This window comes from Sinocyclocheilus grahami, unplaced genomic scaffold (genome assembly GCF_001515645.1).
Source record: "Sinocyclocheilus grahami isolate Dianchi unplaced genomic scaffold, SAMN03320097.WGS_v1.1 scaffold55.1, whole genome shotgun sequence".
Lineage (NCBI taxonomy): Eukaryota > Metazoa > Chordata > Actinopteri > Cypriniformes > Cyprinidae > Sinocyclocheilus > Sinocyclocheilus grahami.
The window spans coordinates 4,691,328-4,707,270 of NW_015505234.1; the positions used below are offsets into that span (position 1 = coordinate 4,691,328).

Consider the following 15,943-nt stretch of genomic DNA (forward strand, 5'->3'; position numbering starts at 1 on the left):
AAAAGAAATTAAAACAATTTTGTGAAAAAAAATAATAGCACTTTTTGATTATTTGTCTTCAATAAGAGTAGCAAATGCTTTCTGAATACGAGTCTGTCTCACCAGGCTTTGGTCAATGATGCAGAGCATGTACATATCATGCAGGATGACATGGGAAGGATTTTGGGGACTGAACATCACATTGAGACATGGTGTGTCTCTTTCCACCCAGAGGCGATGAAGGCCCTTCCTCTGCACCGTTCTGCTCCAATCCGTGTACTGTTTCTGCTCTATGGAATACTCAAACATCTGTGGTGAACAAAAACACATGAGACCAAGAAATACAAATCAAACCCACTTCATGTCACACTTTCACTATTCAATGGAGGTTGTCATAACAGCTCAGTGCTTACCTGTTGATCTGCATGCATCATGAACACACAGTTTGTTGCTGGGTGAATGCCCATGGCGGTGACAGCAGAACTGTATACAGGAACTGTGCAATGAGCCTGAAACATAGGTCAACGTTAATCATCCATCTTCTGTCAAATGTATCTACAAGTGTATACAAACACTGTGGTCATAAAATGCACCTTCCGTGTCTGCAGGTTGTAGATGTGAACCTCGTGGTCACTGTTTGCGGAAGCCACCCATTTGCCATCCTCGCTGGCTGCTAATAAGTGAATGGCCTGATGGGAATCTGGAGGAGGACAAACTTGTTACATCCATACGTTTTTTTTATTTTTCAGGATTAGTGGATGAATAAAATTTCAAAAGAACAGCATTTATTTGAAATATTAATCTTTTATAAAATTATAAATGCCTTTGTCATTTTCAATCCACTTAATGCATCCTTAGAAAATAAAGTATTAATTATAAAACTAACATTTTCACACCAGCCTAGACAAGAAACCCTATAGTCCTCTCACCTGACTTAGGTTTAAGGGTGCCCACAAACTTGCATCCTGATTGGCTGATAGAAACTAAGTGCACTGATGACTGTGCAGAGGCGGAAAACAAATGGGAGGAGTCTGAGGAGAAGCAAAGCTGACTGGCTGAGCTGAGTACCTTTGGAAGTTTGGATATCTAAAAGAAAAAAAAAAGTTTTAATGGGCCCTTTATCTGAGATCATCGGATTCTTCAAATTGCAATGAGAATTATGCATTTCTTTAGCAAGCTTCAGGGCCATGTAATGCGTTTTCATGCAGCTCTGTAGAAATCTACAGTACCTTGGTGATGCTGATGTTGTTATTGTCACAGTGTAGCCTGTAGAGCCGTAGAGTGCTGGCTGTGGAGTACACAATCCATTCTCCACAGGGAGACACGGCACTGCAGCGGATGTGATCCTCACCCTGCAGATAAACAGCATTTCATTCATTTCAGCAGAACTATGGATGTCACAACGCTCACCACATACAGCATCAAATTATACAGATGATTATTCGATATGGGTATTTTGTGAAATCATTCTAATCAATTTTAATGTTAAAAAAATATTTACATTGTGCCTTAAAAAATGCATTGATTTTCAAAACAAGCATTGTACCTTCACTTTCAAATGAAGCAGCTTCTCTGGATTTCTTTTTACAAATAAACTGCTTCCTGGTATGCCTGAAAACAGAAGACCAATAGTTAACAAAATAAATTTTGACCTTTCATACTAAAGTCAACTCTAGAAATGATTCCATGTGTTATCAGTCAAAAGTCTGGAGACACTTGACTAAACTTGTTTCTAATTATTTAAAATATTTCTGCTTGATATTAGTTTTATAAAACATTCCAACATGAGTTTGACCAGAAATAAAAATGTTTGTATGGGAATACTGTATAAAAGCTTCCCAGAATACACCTCATGAAGACAGTTGCGAGAAAGACAAAGCTAAAAATTAGCCAAGGCTGCATTTATTGGACAAAATTACAGCAAAAACAGTAATAATGTGAAATATTATTAAAATAACTATTTTAATATATTTTAAAATAGCATTTGTTCCTCTGATGAACTTTCATCAGTCATTACTCCAGTCTTCAGTGTCACATGACCCTTCAGAAATCAATCTAATACGCTGATTTGGTGCTTAAGAAACATTTATTATTATTTTGAATGTTGAAAACAGCTACTTAAAATTTTAACAATTTCCTTATTTCCATCTATGCCATTTCATAGCTTCTGATTACTTTACTATTCTTCTAAAATGTGAGCAGTACTAATTGCAAAGAAAGATTAGGAGTGTCCAAACAGCTATTCTATATCAAGGATCACACTAAATATCATCCTCACCTTTTCCTTCACTCTCTCCCAGTCTCCAGAGCTCCAGATGACCAGGGTACTGGAAAAGCATCAGACCTGACTTCCTTGCACAGGACACCAGTCTCCTCTGCAATGCAACAGAGCAGAACACATCCCTCTCATTAAGAATCAATTACAAACATGTTGTCTATGTGAAAGTCACAATTTCACAATACTCACATGTGGAAAGTGAATCTTCCTCAAAGCCGAGGCCGCTGACCTCTCTTCGATCTTGTCTAATAAAGGTCTCACAACCAGCTGTGCATCCATACCTGAGACGAGAATGCTCTTTTAAACTATTTTAAACAAAAATACTTCAGTCATATGATGAATTGTGTGATGGAGGCAGCTCACCTCCTGAAACCACAGCCGTCGTGATCTCCGCCACAGCTCTGATGTCATGCGTGTGGTTCCTAAATGTTCTGGTTCTGACCCATTCTTTGTCATCCTTTTCCAAAACCATAGAGACGAACTGGAACTGTACCACAATTCCTTCTGATGTCCCGGCAACAAGGCTGTCCTCATTCTGTCATTCAAGAGGGTACAATAAGATGTTATCCTGTTCGTATTGTTATAATATGTCATGTAGTTTTTTAAGAGAAAGATTTAAGGGGGATTCAAAAGTTTGGGGGATTTCATTTTTAAAAAATAAATTAACACGTTTATTTAGCAAGGATGCATTAAAGTTGGCAGTAAAGATTTTTAATGTTATAAAACATTAATATTTCAAATAAATGCTGTTTTTTAAAACATTCTATTAATCGAATAATCTTGAAACAATGTATCATGGCTTCCACAAAAATATCAACATGATAGAATGATTTCTGAAGGATCATGTGACACTGAAGACTGGAGTAATGGCTGCTGAAAATTCAGCTTTGCCGTCACAGAAAATAAATTAAATTTTTAAGTATATAAAAAAAAAAAAGAAATGTGTCATTTTAAATTGTAATAATATTTCACAATATTACAGTTTTTACTTATTTTGAACGTATTTATAAGCAACCTTGGTGAGAATTAAAAAAAAAAAAAAAAACATTTACTGACCCCAAAGTTTTGAGCATTAGTGAATCAAGTTATAAAGGTGAAACTATAACATTTGCTCACAAACCCACAGCAATCTTCTCACCTGAGAGACTGATAATGCCAACACATCACATTTTGTGACATTATGGCTTTTGATTAGTGTACCAGTTTGATCATCCCACAATTTGACCATTCCCACAGAGTCACCAGTGATGATTGTCCCATCTGAGAGGTAGACCACACTCCACACCACACACTCCTTACTGCGGGATGTCCCGACCCCTCTGTCAGCCAGCATCCTGTGCAAAGAGTGGCCTGAAAAACATATCAAACACTTGATTACGTTCATATATTCCAGTTTATGTACTAATTCTACATCACTGAATACAATAATACATTCTGGAAGAAAGACGCTGTGTACCTGTCTCTATATTAAAAACCTGGATCATATCCATCATTCCAGCTGCTATTTTGGAGCCTGATGGGTGCCAAGACAGAGAGACGATGCGGCCTATGGAACAGGTAATCAGATGGTCAGATTAAAATGTTTACCCAAAGTTTTGAGCATTAGTGAATCAAGTTATAAAGGTGAAACTATAACATTTGCTCACAAACCCACAGCAATCTTCTCACCTGAGAGACTGATAATGCCAACACATCACATTTTGTGACATTATGGCTTTTGATTAGTGTACCAGTTTGATCATCCCACAATTTGACCATTCCCACAGAGTCACCAGTGATGATTGTCCCATCTGAGAGGTAGACCACACTCCACACCACACACTCCTTACTGCGGGATGTCCCGACCCCTCTGTCAGCCAGCATCCTGTGCAAAGAGTGGCCTGAAAAACATATCAAACACTTGATTACGTTCATATATTCCAGTTTATGTACTAATTCTACATCACTGAATACAATAATACATTCTGGAAGAAAGACGCTGTTTACCTGTCTCTATATTAAAAACCTGGATCATATCCATCATTCCAGCTGCTATTTTGGAGCCTGATGGGTGCCAAGACAGAGAGACGATGCGGCCTATGGAACAGGTAATCAGATGTTCAGATTAAAATGTTTTTTTTAAACGCAATAACAAATCATGACATTCATATGAAAGTTTCAAATATGACCACAATCTCACTTTTTTGCCTGTCCAGATTTCTCTCAAACTGTATGCTGTCTTCATTCACCTCAAACAGTTTCACAGTTCCATCTTCACAACCAACCTACAAACGTTAAAAACACAAAAACTGAACAAACGTCTTTTTATGAAGTACACTTTAGCACACATTTAAACAGCACTTACTACAGGAATAATATAATTAACAAGAATGTACTCAAGTGTGAGCTGAATGTAATATTTATTTACAATTAAATGAAAATATGTTATAGTTTAAATTGACTTCAAATGCAAACAGTTGAACTTGACGAGTGATAATTAAGTGATTAATAAGAGAAACACAGTCATAAAAGTGTACTTTCTTTAAGTACCATTAAGTGGCCTTTTATTTCATTAGTATTATATAATATGCAAGTAAAGCTTTTTTAATATATTTTTTAGATTTGAGGTACACTACAAGTGGACATTCAATACAATTATGCATACTTCTTTTTCACAAGTGTTTGCTTGCCTTATCTTACCTTAAAATAAATGTAATGTGTTTTAAAATTAATTTTTCATTATCTAATACAATGACAGATATACATACATTAAGCTTTACTGTACACATAGCATTATTGGAACCCAACCTACCGCTAAGTGTGTTCCTTGCTGATTGCCTGCAATGGCCCAAATTGGCCCTCCATACGCATCTATGGTGTATTTCGCTTTCTGGTTTGTCAAATCATACTCAGTTATTCCACCGTTTAGTCCCGCACTGAACAGACGCTCTCCAACCCAGGACAGGCCTTCAATCCCACACTGCTCTCTACCAGGGATGATCTGTGGACAAGGGAAACATAAATAAGCATCTTTAAAAACTGTCTGCTGATCAAAAACCATTTTATCAACATATATCTGGTCCTCAATACTAAGACAGAGTTGTCTTATGAGCATCAATTTGCCAAACATGACTGAATGAACCTTTTCTTGGAAAAATCTGTCTGAACAGTGGAAAACCTCCACTGATCCGTCCATCCTCGCCACTGCCATCCTTTCGGTATCCTGGACATCAGATTTAGAATCAAAATTACGCGTGTGTGTAAAGATATTGAAGCGTTAACTTTATACACTTCTTGTTCAGTTGCAAATATAACACATTACACGTATGTATAAAGTATTTAAACCATTTACAAAACAGTAAAAATAAGGGTGAAAAAGGAAAAAATAACTACAAAAAATAAAATAGTTCACCAAAACGTGCCAGGGGAGGTAATGATATATATATAAAATACTATTACGCAAATACGTCTCAACATTAAAGCTCCTTCAAAAAAAAAAGCTCCAAGACTGCCCATGTACAGCCTTACTTAAAAAAGACTTTTTAAAGGGATTTGACTTAAGTCAACAAAACCGTAAATTCTTTGAACTTTGGTTAGAAATAGAAGTACATTAATTAAAACCTTCATGATAATCTGTGAAGTTTAAATGTACGTACGTAGGCTAATTAATAAATGTCCCTGTTGAAAATAACAGCATATGCTGGTTAGGTATGTTTTGACGCTGGGATGCTGGTTTAAGCTGGTCCTTTGCTGGTTTATGCTGGTCCTTTGCTGGATTAAGCTGGTCCTTTGCTGATTTAAGCTGGTCCTTTGCTGGTTTATGCTGGTCCTTTGCTGGATTAAGCTGGTCCTTTGCTGATTTAAGCTGGTCCTTTGCTGGTTTATGCTGGTCCTTTGCTGGATTAAGCTGGTCCTTTGCTGATTTAAGCTGGTCCTTTGCTGGTTTATGCTGGTCCTTTGCTGGATTAAGCTGGTCCTTTGCTGATTTAAGCTGGTCCTTTGCTGGTTTATGCTGGTCCTTTGCTGGATTAAGCTGGTCCTTTGCTGATTTAAGCTGGTCCTTTGCTGGTTTATGCTGGTCCTTTGCTGGATTAAGCTGGTCCTTTGCTGATTTAAGCTGGTCCTTTGCTGGTTTATGCTGGTCATGTGCTGGCAAAGGACCAGCATAAACCAGCAAAAGACCAGTTTAAACCAGCAAAGGACCAACATAAACCAGCAAAGGACCAGCTTAAATCAGCAAAGGACCAGCTTAAACCAGCATCCCAGCATCAAAACGTACCTAACCAGCATATGCTGGTTTTTTCAACAGGGCTATGACAACACAATAACTGAATAAAGGTGGTTTCATGAGTGGTATTACAGAAGATTTTTTTTTACATTTTTAAACTTCTGTAAATAATTATTTGCTGGAGATTTCTTTCTTTAGCTGAGATCAAACCCCGCAGTACCATGTTTAGAACATGTTAATATACACATGGACATGACACATAGATATATTTTGTCAACTGTTTTATTTGGAATTACAAGGCAGTAAATGCAGCACCATTTTCAAATGTTTTGCTTTATTAAAAGCTTTATTGTGGTTTGTCCCACTTGTCAGACTGGTATAGCTTATCAGAAAGCAGTAGAGTAAAACACAAACCTGCACAATGAGTAAAAAACAACAACCACAGTTATTGATTGGAGCACCATATGAAAAACAAATAACTTGCAGTAATAGAGCACATCTGGAATTTAACTGTTGCTTGGTGAAGTAGTTGAAGCAAGCACCTAAACACATGATTTTTGAAAAAATAAAAAACTTCAAAGGAGAAACAATTGGGTGGTATGGAATTTAAAGGGGTCATAGGATGCCCATTTTCCACAAGTTGATATGATTCTTTAGGGTCTTAATGAAAAGTCTGTAACATAGTTTGGTTAAAATTTCTCAATGGTAGTGTAAAAACACCTTTTTTTACCCTGTCAAAAACAGCTCTTTTTAGCTCAAGCATTTTTGTAGCATTTTCCTTTAAATGTTAATGAGCTCTGCTGACCCCGCCCCTCTCTTCCAAGCCGCTCTCTGAGGGACTGATTACTTTAGCCGCATTCATTGTGAAACTTGCTAATTAGCACATTATTAGGGAAGTCTTTATACATTATACATTATACTTACTTCTTCTGTAGATGAGGCTGGATCATTATTGATTTGCGCTAACATAGACAGCATTTAGGCAGATCTGGGAGCATTCCCTTCAAAAACAAACGTAATCCACTGCGTCTTCAGCGGCTCAGATGTCGGGAGTAAATGAAGACTTTTGTCAACTGTTTTATTTGGAATTACAAGGCAGTAAATGCAGCACCATTTTCAAATGTTTTGCTTTATTAAAAGCTTTATTGTGGTTTGTCCCACTTGTCAGACTGGTATAGCTTATCAGAAAGCAGTAGAGTAAAACACAAACCTGCACAATGAGTAAAAAACAACAACCACAGTTATTGATTGGAGCACCATATGAAAAACAAATAACTTGCAGTAATAGAGCACATCTGGAATTTAACTCTTGCTTGGTGAAGTAGTTGAAGCAAGCACCTAAACACATGATTTTTGAAAAAATAAAAAACTTCAAAGGAGAAACAATTGGGTGGTATGGAATTTAAAGGGGTCATAGGATGCCCATTTTCCACAAGTTGATATGATTCTTTAGGGTCTTAATGAAAAGTCTGTAACATAGTTTGGTTAAAATTTCTCAATGGTAGTGTAAAAACACCTTTTTTTACCCTGTCAAAAACAGCTCTTTTTAGATCAAGCATTTTTGTAGCATTTTCCTTTAAATGTTAATGAGCTCTGCTGACCCCGCCCCTCTCTTCCAAGCCGCTCTCTGAGGGACTGATTACTTTAGCCGCATTCATTGTGAAACTTGCTAATTAGCACATTATTAGGGAAGTCTTTATACATTATACATTATACTTACTTCTTCTGTAGATGAGGCTGGATCATTATTGATTTGCGCTAACATAGACAGCATTTAGGCAGATCTGGGAGCATTCCCTTCAAAAACAAACGTAATCCACTGCGTCTTCAGCGGCTCAGATGTCGGGAGTAAATGAAGACTGCTATGTTCACTATTACATCCAACAACAGAACACCTCAATCACTTATTAGGAATCATTCTTGTCTACATCTGCTCCGGCGGTGAAACAATGGTGGCCTGATGACAGCTCACTCAGGGCGGGTCTAAGGTAAGACACCAGTCCAGTCTGTGCTGAAACGCTACTGTCAATCAAACTATCATGGGAGGGGCTTGTCTGTGTGACGTCACACAGACAGGCATCTGAGATCGGCTCGATTTGAGAAAGGGGTAAAGATTTTAGTAGATTAAAAAAAACCACTTTAGGGTGGTTGTGTAAACACAGTGCCTACACACATTTCAGTTCAAACAACTTGTAAAAGTGCATGTAGCATCCTATGACCCCTTTAAACCTTTATGGAGCATTTCTGTACCAAAATTTAAATCCACAGACATAGTAACTGAGCATTCAGCATACATTAACTAGCTGTTTTTGGTGTTTAAAGTGAAAATAAAAGAGTTCAGACTCAGCAGCATAAAAACCACACAAAGTATCTTCCTTCAGCACAACTCACATATAGTTAATTCTGCTTTTTTTTTTAACCCGAAGTAGGCATATGTATAAGACATGTTATTGTATAAGTTCTTTGATACTTTCTGTGGTCTGTTTTTGGCTTTTATAAGAGGTAGGAAATTTTAGCTTTGCATTTCTGTCACTCCACATTAAGCACCTAAGAAAAAGAGCACCAGATATGAACCGATCTCTGGTTTGAGCTGATGAGAAAGGCTTGTGCAGTTCTGTTGGATTTGATGGTTGGGGTTCAAGTATAATGGTCACCGGTTACTGGTTTCTTCAGTCCTCTAAAATGGAACCAACTTTCAGTCACCTAAATGAGAAAAAGTAAAACATCAAATCACAAAAAATAGGATTCAAAAGTTGGGATTCAGTGGTGAAACTCAGCTCACCTGTCTCAGCCCAAATGCTTGTTCTGATGTTTCTCATAGCTCACTGCATTGTTGGAGTTACTTCCTGAAGAATAAAGATTCAATTCATTGGCATTCTATTAATAATGGCCGCTTTTATTCTTCCCTTCCCTACAGATGAAACACAAAATAAATTGGTGGTCGTACTAACCTAAATAATCCTTGTAATCTTTGAAGGACTTGTGTCTCAGGCTACGTCCATCTAGAGGGAGAGCAGTTAAATGTTTATGGTATTAATATATTTTTAAAAATATATTAATTATAAAATCTGCTGTTGAATGTGTGAATGTAATCTTGCTTAGATGTTTTCTGAAACAATGTTTATATATACACATTACACATAACGTGTGTGTGGATGGCGTGATTAATGTATGAATGAAAGTTTGGATAAAGGAGCCCCTTCAGACCTGAGTTTCCACGCTGTTTGATGCACTGGCCTCGGTTTGGGATCCCAGCTGAGGGGTTTCCCGGGTTGATAATGTGGCACTCGTAACCAGTTGGGCAGAGCAAAGGCTCATCTCCATCCTCTGTGGTGCTGCAGGCCTCAGCTACACATAAAGACAGTCAAGCAAGTTACTGGTGTGTTCCACTGTGTGCATATCTGTGTTCAAGCAAGCTACCAGTGCATTCTGATACAAAATATCATTCATTGGTTTGAGCACCAGAATGCTTTATTGTGGGCAAAGTGTTCATGTGATCCTTGTTCTTTACTTGATTTAGTAATAATAGAAACCCACCTACAGATGGCAGTGTTGCAGTTAGAAAAGGTATTAAATAACATTAAAGGGATAGTTCACCCAAGAATGAGTGTTCAACTGAAGAAACAAAGTCACCTACATCTTGGATGCCCTGGGGGTAAGCAGATAAACATCACATTTTCATTCTTGGGTGAACTATACCTTTAAGTAACAATAGTGAGGGTCAAGAATTTGCTGGTCAGCATGGGCCAGTTAGACCCGTCTGGATAGTATTCTCCAGGTATTTTATTTTTATATATATATATATATATATATATATATATTTGTGAGTCCTTGAGAAGAAACAAAGGAGTCAGCTAAACCTGACTGAAAGACTGCTGCTGTCCCTCAAAGCCTCATTTTAATTCATGGAAAATGTAATATGGCATCTACCGTAACTAAGATGTTTTTAAATATTGCTCCAAACAACATTTGGTGAGTCGGTAATCAATCACTGATTAATCGATACCTACCCTGCAGAACCTCTTCTGGTCCATCTAATAGCCAGCCGTTCCCTCCTAACCACCGTGGCTTGGGTTGCACCAACCAGTCCAGCACTGACCAATAAGAAATCAATGCACAATATCAGCATGGTTAAATGTACTCAGGATTCACCATATACACATCCAGCTCAGTAACTCCTACTTCATGAGAGGATCAATTCATTTTAAAAATCCATTAGCACTATGCCTTGTAGAAATGTTAAAGCGGAAATTTGTGTCTATTGCTTATATTGATTTTTGCGCAGATCATGGTGTGTTTTCTTACCGGGTGGAGGTTGCACTGACTCCAGGCAGGCGTAGATGCAGCCGTTGTAACAGCACCGCTTGTGTCTCTCACACTCAGAATCGGACCGGCAGCCCGGCACCTCACAGGCTCGCTCGGGCAGCATCTGCGGTGGAGGAGGACAGCGGTCGTTCTTCTGGTGCTGAGTGGTCTGAGGATGGTTGGGGTACTCATAGTCCTGAGAGATTGAAAGACGACATATGTAAGGGATATTATTATTAGGATTTTTACAAATGTTTTGTACGTTTTTGAAAGAAGAGTAATATTGTGACATATTATTACAATTTAAAATAACTTTTTCTCTGAACATATATTTAAAAAGTAATTTATTCGTGAGATGCAAAGCTGGATTTTTAGTAGCCACTACTCCAGTCTCCAGTGTTACATGATCCTTCAGAAATTATATATGCTGATTTGGTGCTTTAAGAAACATTCCTTTTTTGAATTTTTTTTTCCTGTTTAATATTTTTATGGCACCCTTCATACACTATGATTCAAAAGTTTGGGGTATGATTAAAATATATATATATTATAAAAGCTGTTCAATGAACTTTCAGTTCATCCAAGAATCCTGAAAAAATTGTATCATGGTTTTCACAAAAATATTCCAGCAAATAGTTTTCCACATTGATAATAATAAGAACTATTATTAATAATTAAGGACCAAATAAGCATATTAGAATGATTTCTGAATGATCACGTGACACTGAAGACTGGAGTAATGGCTGTTGAAAATTCAGTTTTGCCATCACAGGAATAAATTATATTTTAAAATTCATTCAAATAGAAAAGTTATTTTTAAAATTTTATAATATTTCACAATATTGTTTTACTGTATTTTTGATCAAATAAATGCAGCCTTAGTGAGCATAAAAGAAAACATAAAAAAAATAAATCTGTATTAAAAAATTTAATTATTCCAAACCCTTGTCTGCTGGTGTGTTATGTATATTATTTTTTAAAGCTTCCACTAAGACGAAGAAAAAAAAAACTTGTACATTAATTGTACAAAACAATCGGCCTAATCTAGCATTGGTTTCAGTTCCTTGAAGCCCTGTCTGATAAACAGTTTCCATGGATGACATTTTGCATCTACAATAACCTGTGACTTTCTCTGATTTAGCACTGTTAATATAACGGACACAGTGTTCAGGAACATAATACCTCTCATAGAGATGCTGGGTTAGAAAAAAAGGCTTTTCATTCAAGCCTGGGTCTTTCTGCTCTAGTTTTCTTCCTCCCATGGGTTCTTCAATGGGTTCATAGATCTGCCTGAGCCAGGTTTCAGTTTGCACCAGAGGTACTGTTTAGGGGTGCATTTTGTTCTGAGAGTCCTCCTCCATTCTCTCGCTCTTGCTTTTCTTGTACTTAAACTCATCAATTTTCTTGCTACTCTGGCCAAGTATATACTGTATACTAAACTGCTGCTGAAACTCCAGACCAGAGCTGTTTAGAATGCAGACACGCATGAGCTGGTATTCAGCACTTCATTCTTCTTCACAGAGCCTTTTATTTAAGGCCCCGAGTCGAAATGTGGCTGTGATTCTGTTTACAAATTAAATTATGGGTTTGTGAACTACATGCATCTTAAAAACTCAGCATGTTCACTTGGCAAGTTTGGAGCTATGCTTTTGAACAAACTGTTAAAATAAAAGCAAATGTCTGGCATAAGCCCATTGTGGTTGTTTTTGTAATTAGCTTAGATTCAATTTTATGGTCTTTTTACAGAGTACAAGAAAAATGAAATGCAGTCATTATCATACATTATCATTTCATATATACACTACCACTCAAAAGTTACCAAAAGTCTTACCAAAAGTGGGGTTAGTAAGTTTTTTTATGTTTTTGAAAGAAGTCTCTTACGCTCAGAAAGGCTGCATTTATTTAATCAAAATTATAAAATTCAAAATAACTGTTTTTCATTTTAATATATTTTAAAATGTGATTAATTCCTGTGATGGAAAAGCTTAATTTTAACACACACCTGAACAAGCTAATCAATGTCTTCAGGATTACTAAGGATATAGGCAGGTGAGTTTTGTTTTCAGGGTTGGAGCTGAACTCTGCACGACTGCGGCTCTCTAGGACCGAACTTGCCTACCCCTGTTCTATGTGTATTTAAACATGGCCTCCTCAGCTGACTGGGATTACTGTTGAACTCTCTCTTCAACAGAACACATAAATGCTGTTCAACTGCTTTAGGCTGAACCCATGTTGGATATTAGTTAGAATTGAAACACCACAACAGTCAAATGCTTCTTTAAGAACTAATAACTTTTGGTCATTTTATCACACCCAAAGCTTTACAGATGAGCTGAACTCTCCCAATCTGTTCTTTTGTATGCAGTGCTGGAAAGACTGAATCATTTTATTAAATCAGTTTGTTTGTTTGTTTGTTTGTATGGTTCATTTAAAGGGGTCATATGATGTTGCTAAAAATAACATTATTTTGTGTATTTGGTGTAATGAAATGTGTTTATGCGGTTTAAGGTTAAAAAAACACATTATTTTCCACATACTGTACATGATTGTTTCTCCTCTATGCCCTGCCTTTCTGAAACGTGTCGATTTTTACAAAGCTCATCGGTCTGAAAAGCGAGGTGTGCTCTGATTGGCCAGCTATCCAGTGCGTTGTGATTGGCTGAATACCTCAAGCGTGTGATCGGAGAAATGACAAACAACAAGCGCTACTCTACACTGCTCAAAACTCGCGTTTGAATCATCAGTGGCAAATCCTTTAAATATAAAAAACGTACTTACAGTCTGTGAGTCAGAACAGCCGGCATTGTAGTCTACTCTACTAGGATCAGGAAACAGTCCTCCATAAAATGTGCTGCACACATCTGAATATTTGGGTTGAACTGTTCTGGAACAGTGTTGTAAATACAACTTAACCACTGATTTCTAGTCGTGTCCTCTTTTGGAAGACCAAACAAAGTAGTTTCGCTTTCAGAACGAAACACACAGTGTCACACATGGCGGGCTAGAGTGAGCGGCGGCCGGCGGCTAGAGTGAGCAGAGGCCAGCGGGCTTGAGAATGGCTGGCCAGCGTGCTTGCGGCAACCACATGTGCCGACTCCGGGCTGGACTCTGCTTCATCCACGGTGAAAGCCAATCCGGCGATCCACAGCGCGAAGTTGATGTATTTCCTCAGCGACCAGCACGGATCAGCTCCAGGCATGACGAAGCGGATATCGTCCTCTTTTGGAAGGCCAAACAAAGTAGTTTCGCTTTCACAACGAAACACACAGCATCTTCACGACATGGCGGCAGCAACAATACTACATCGAGAATAAAAGTTACGTCTTCTTTCTTTGCGTGAACATTAGGGCGGCGTTATGCAAATCTTCCCACATTGTGATGTAGACATGTGGGGGCGTCTTAGAACGAGCCCGTTTTAGGTAGGAGTGGTTGACTCTTAACTTTTATAAAGAATATCTCTTTGGATTTGAGACTTTAGTCTTTGCAACTTTACAGATCTTCTTTATGCACCAAGAGCTTGTAACACTCCAAAGAGAAAGGAAAACTTGAAATCGCATCATATGACCCCTTTATACAAACAATTTGATGATCAAATAAATGATTCACAAACTCATTTCAAGTCTCTGTGTCAATAGTTTAATGATACTGTGCTGTTCACATTTTTACTCGGTTATAAAAATGATTGTGTTTTGTAGTTTATTAGTCATTTACTACCATTCAAAGGTTTGGTCTGTAAGATTTTTATGTTTTTGAAAGAAGTCACTTATGTTCACCAAGGCAGCATATATTTGTTTAAAAATGCAGTGAAAACGGTTATATTGTGAAATATTATTACAATTTAAAATAAATTTTTCTATTTTGATATGTTTTTACAACCCTACTGACCCCAACTTTTAAATGGTAATGTAATTATTTAATAAATATGGTCTATTCTTATCTATTCTATTTATGTTAAACATTTAATGCATTTTTGTTCTATTTAATATCACCCTAATTTAGATTGTTCTTCTGCCACATAAATATTTCTCTGAATATAAAATATTTAATATCATATGATACTAAAAACACTTATAATAAGCTTCTAATAAGTTCCAGGGTGTTCATTCAGGGTGAATCATTTAAGCTGAAAAGTAATGGTTAATATCTTGCCAAAGTTATTTACAGTTCAAAACATTAACATGTTCCATCCGAACTGAAATAACCTGCCATGAAAGCAGATACTGCACTCTTGATTTAGAATCTACTATGAGAGAACAGAACCTGAAAGAGGATGACAGACACTTCACATCACCTCAGAAGGTTGTTGACAAGTAACTCTAACACATCTGTCATAATCTCTGTCAGCTTTTGAAGCGTTCTCCCTTGGCCTGGTAATCATCACTGTGCTTAGAGATTAGTGGAGCTGTGAGGGTACAGCCGAGCTGAGATGACCCCCTCACCTGCCTTTACATGTTCTGGTTTCCTTACAAGCTTTTTGTGACGACTATCTTTAAAGATCAATGAGAAATCATTAGCTTTATAACCCTACTTTAGCTATGCAAACCCTAAAACAGCGCATGAACTGAATACATTCTGACTCAGAGTTGTTCATGAAAGTCTGAAATGCTCAGCCACAAACATTTTTACCAAACACAAACAGAACAGTCTGTGGTTCGCTGTCAAGAGTGAGCTGACCAACATGGCTTTTGGACCGCTTCAGGCCCACCCAGAAAATCCAGCTCAGCAGAATGCTGGCTTAAACCCACTTTCTCTCTCCACCTACAATACCATGTTACAAAACCCTGAAAGTGAGGCACAGTTCACCTACTTCTCTGAGCCCTGTTATTGCTGTTTTCTTAGAGAGGTCACATCAGTGGAATGATCTCAATTATCCTCAATGTGAACCTAATTATGATTTATTGCTATAACAGCACTGTACTGTGTGTCTGTCCATGCTTCATCAGTTCACACCAATGACTCTAGTCTGCAGAGAGAGAGAGAGTGAGAAAGAGAGGACAGCTAGGGAAGGAAGCAGATGTTGCTTGTTATAAAGTCAAATGGAAAGATAAATTAGTCAAATGAAAATGAATATGAAAGGACTTTTAAGAACAAGAAAAAATCAGAAAGAAGATGTCTGTATTATAATGTTGTCACAAATCCGGTCCATGAACTTCCAATTTCATTGACTCTCGCAC

General features: G+C 37.4%; 2 protein-coding genes across 7 annotated transcripts in view; both read right to left on the reverse strand.

Annotated features, from left to right (window-relative positions):
* Positions 1–42: 42 nt before the first annotated feature.
* On the reverse strand, positions 43–5,863 carry LOC107583899 (U3 small nucleolar RNA-associated protein 4 homolog). The gene is made up of 15 exons (XM_016270252.1): positions 5,858–5,863; positions 5,379–5,459; positions 5,049–5,237; positions 4,437–4,521; positions 4,244–4,333; positions 3,926–4,137; positions 2,621–2,792; positions 2,447–2,538; positions 2,258–2,354; positions 1,526–1,590; positions 1,209–1,331; positions 909–1,065; positions 573–679; positions 393–488; positions 43–288 (listed from the first exon to the last, which is right to left on the reverse strand). Exons 1-15 carry the CDS (start codon positions 5,861–5,863, stop codon positions 49–51), a joined length of 1,812 nt encoding a protein of 603 aa, XP_016125738.1. The 3' UTR covers positions 43–48.
* Positions 5,864–8,667: 2,804 nt separating this feature from the next.
* The window catches only part of LOC107583842 (WAP four-disulfide core domain protein 1-like), a 32,656-nt gene continuing 25,380 nt past the window's right edge, over positions 8,668–15,943 (reverse strand). For all 6 annotated transcript variants that reach the window (XM_016270193.1, XM_016270194.1, XM_016270195.1 and 3 more), the window contains 6 exons: positions 10,770–10,965; positions 10,475–10,558; positions 9,672–9,812; positions 9,416–9,466; positions 9,247–9,310; positions 8,668–9,167 (listed from right to left, as the gene is read on the reverse strand). In XM_016270193.1, the coding sequence (XP_016125679.1) occupies positions 9,252–9,310; positions 9,416–9,466; positions 9,672–9,812; positions 10,475–10,558; positions 10,770–10,965 (531 nt within the window). In that variant the 3' untranslated portion in view covers positions 8,668–9,167; positions 9,247–9,251. The remainder of the gene's footprint in view (positions 9,168–9,246; positions 9,311–9,415; positions 9,467–9,671; positions 9,813–10,474; positions 10,559–10,769; positions 10,966–15,943) is intronic.

What these genes read in the sequence shown, in the direction of transcription:
- LOC107583899 (XM_016270252.1), bottom strand. An exon ending in AAATCTGGACAGGCAAAAAA is followed by an intron (nt 4,334 to 4,436) that starts GTGAGATTGTGG and finishes CCTGTTCCATAG; the next exon opens with GCCGCATCGTCTCTCTGTCT. An exon ending in GGGAGAGAGTGAAGGAAAAG is followed by an intron (nt 1,591 to 2,257) that starts GTGAGGATGATA and finishes TTCTGTTTTCAG; the next exon opens with GCATACCAGGAAGCAGTTTA.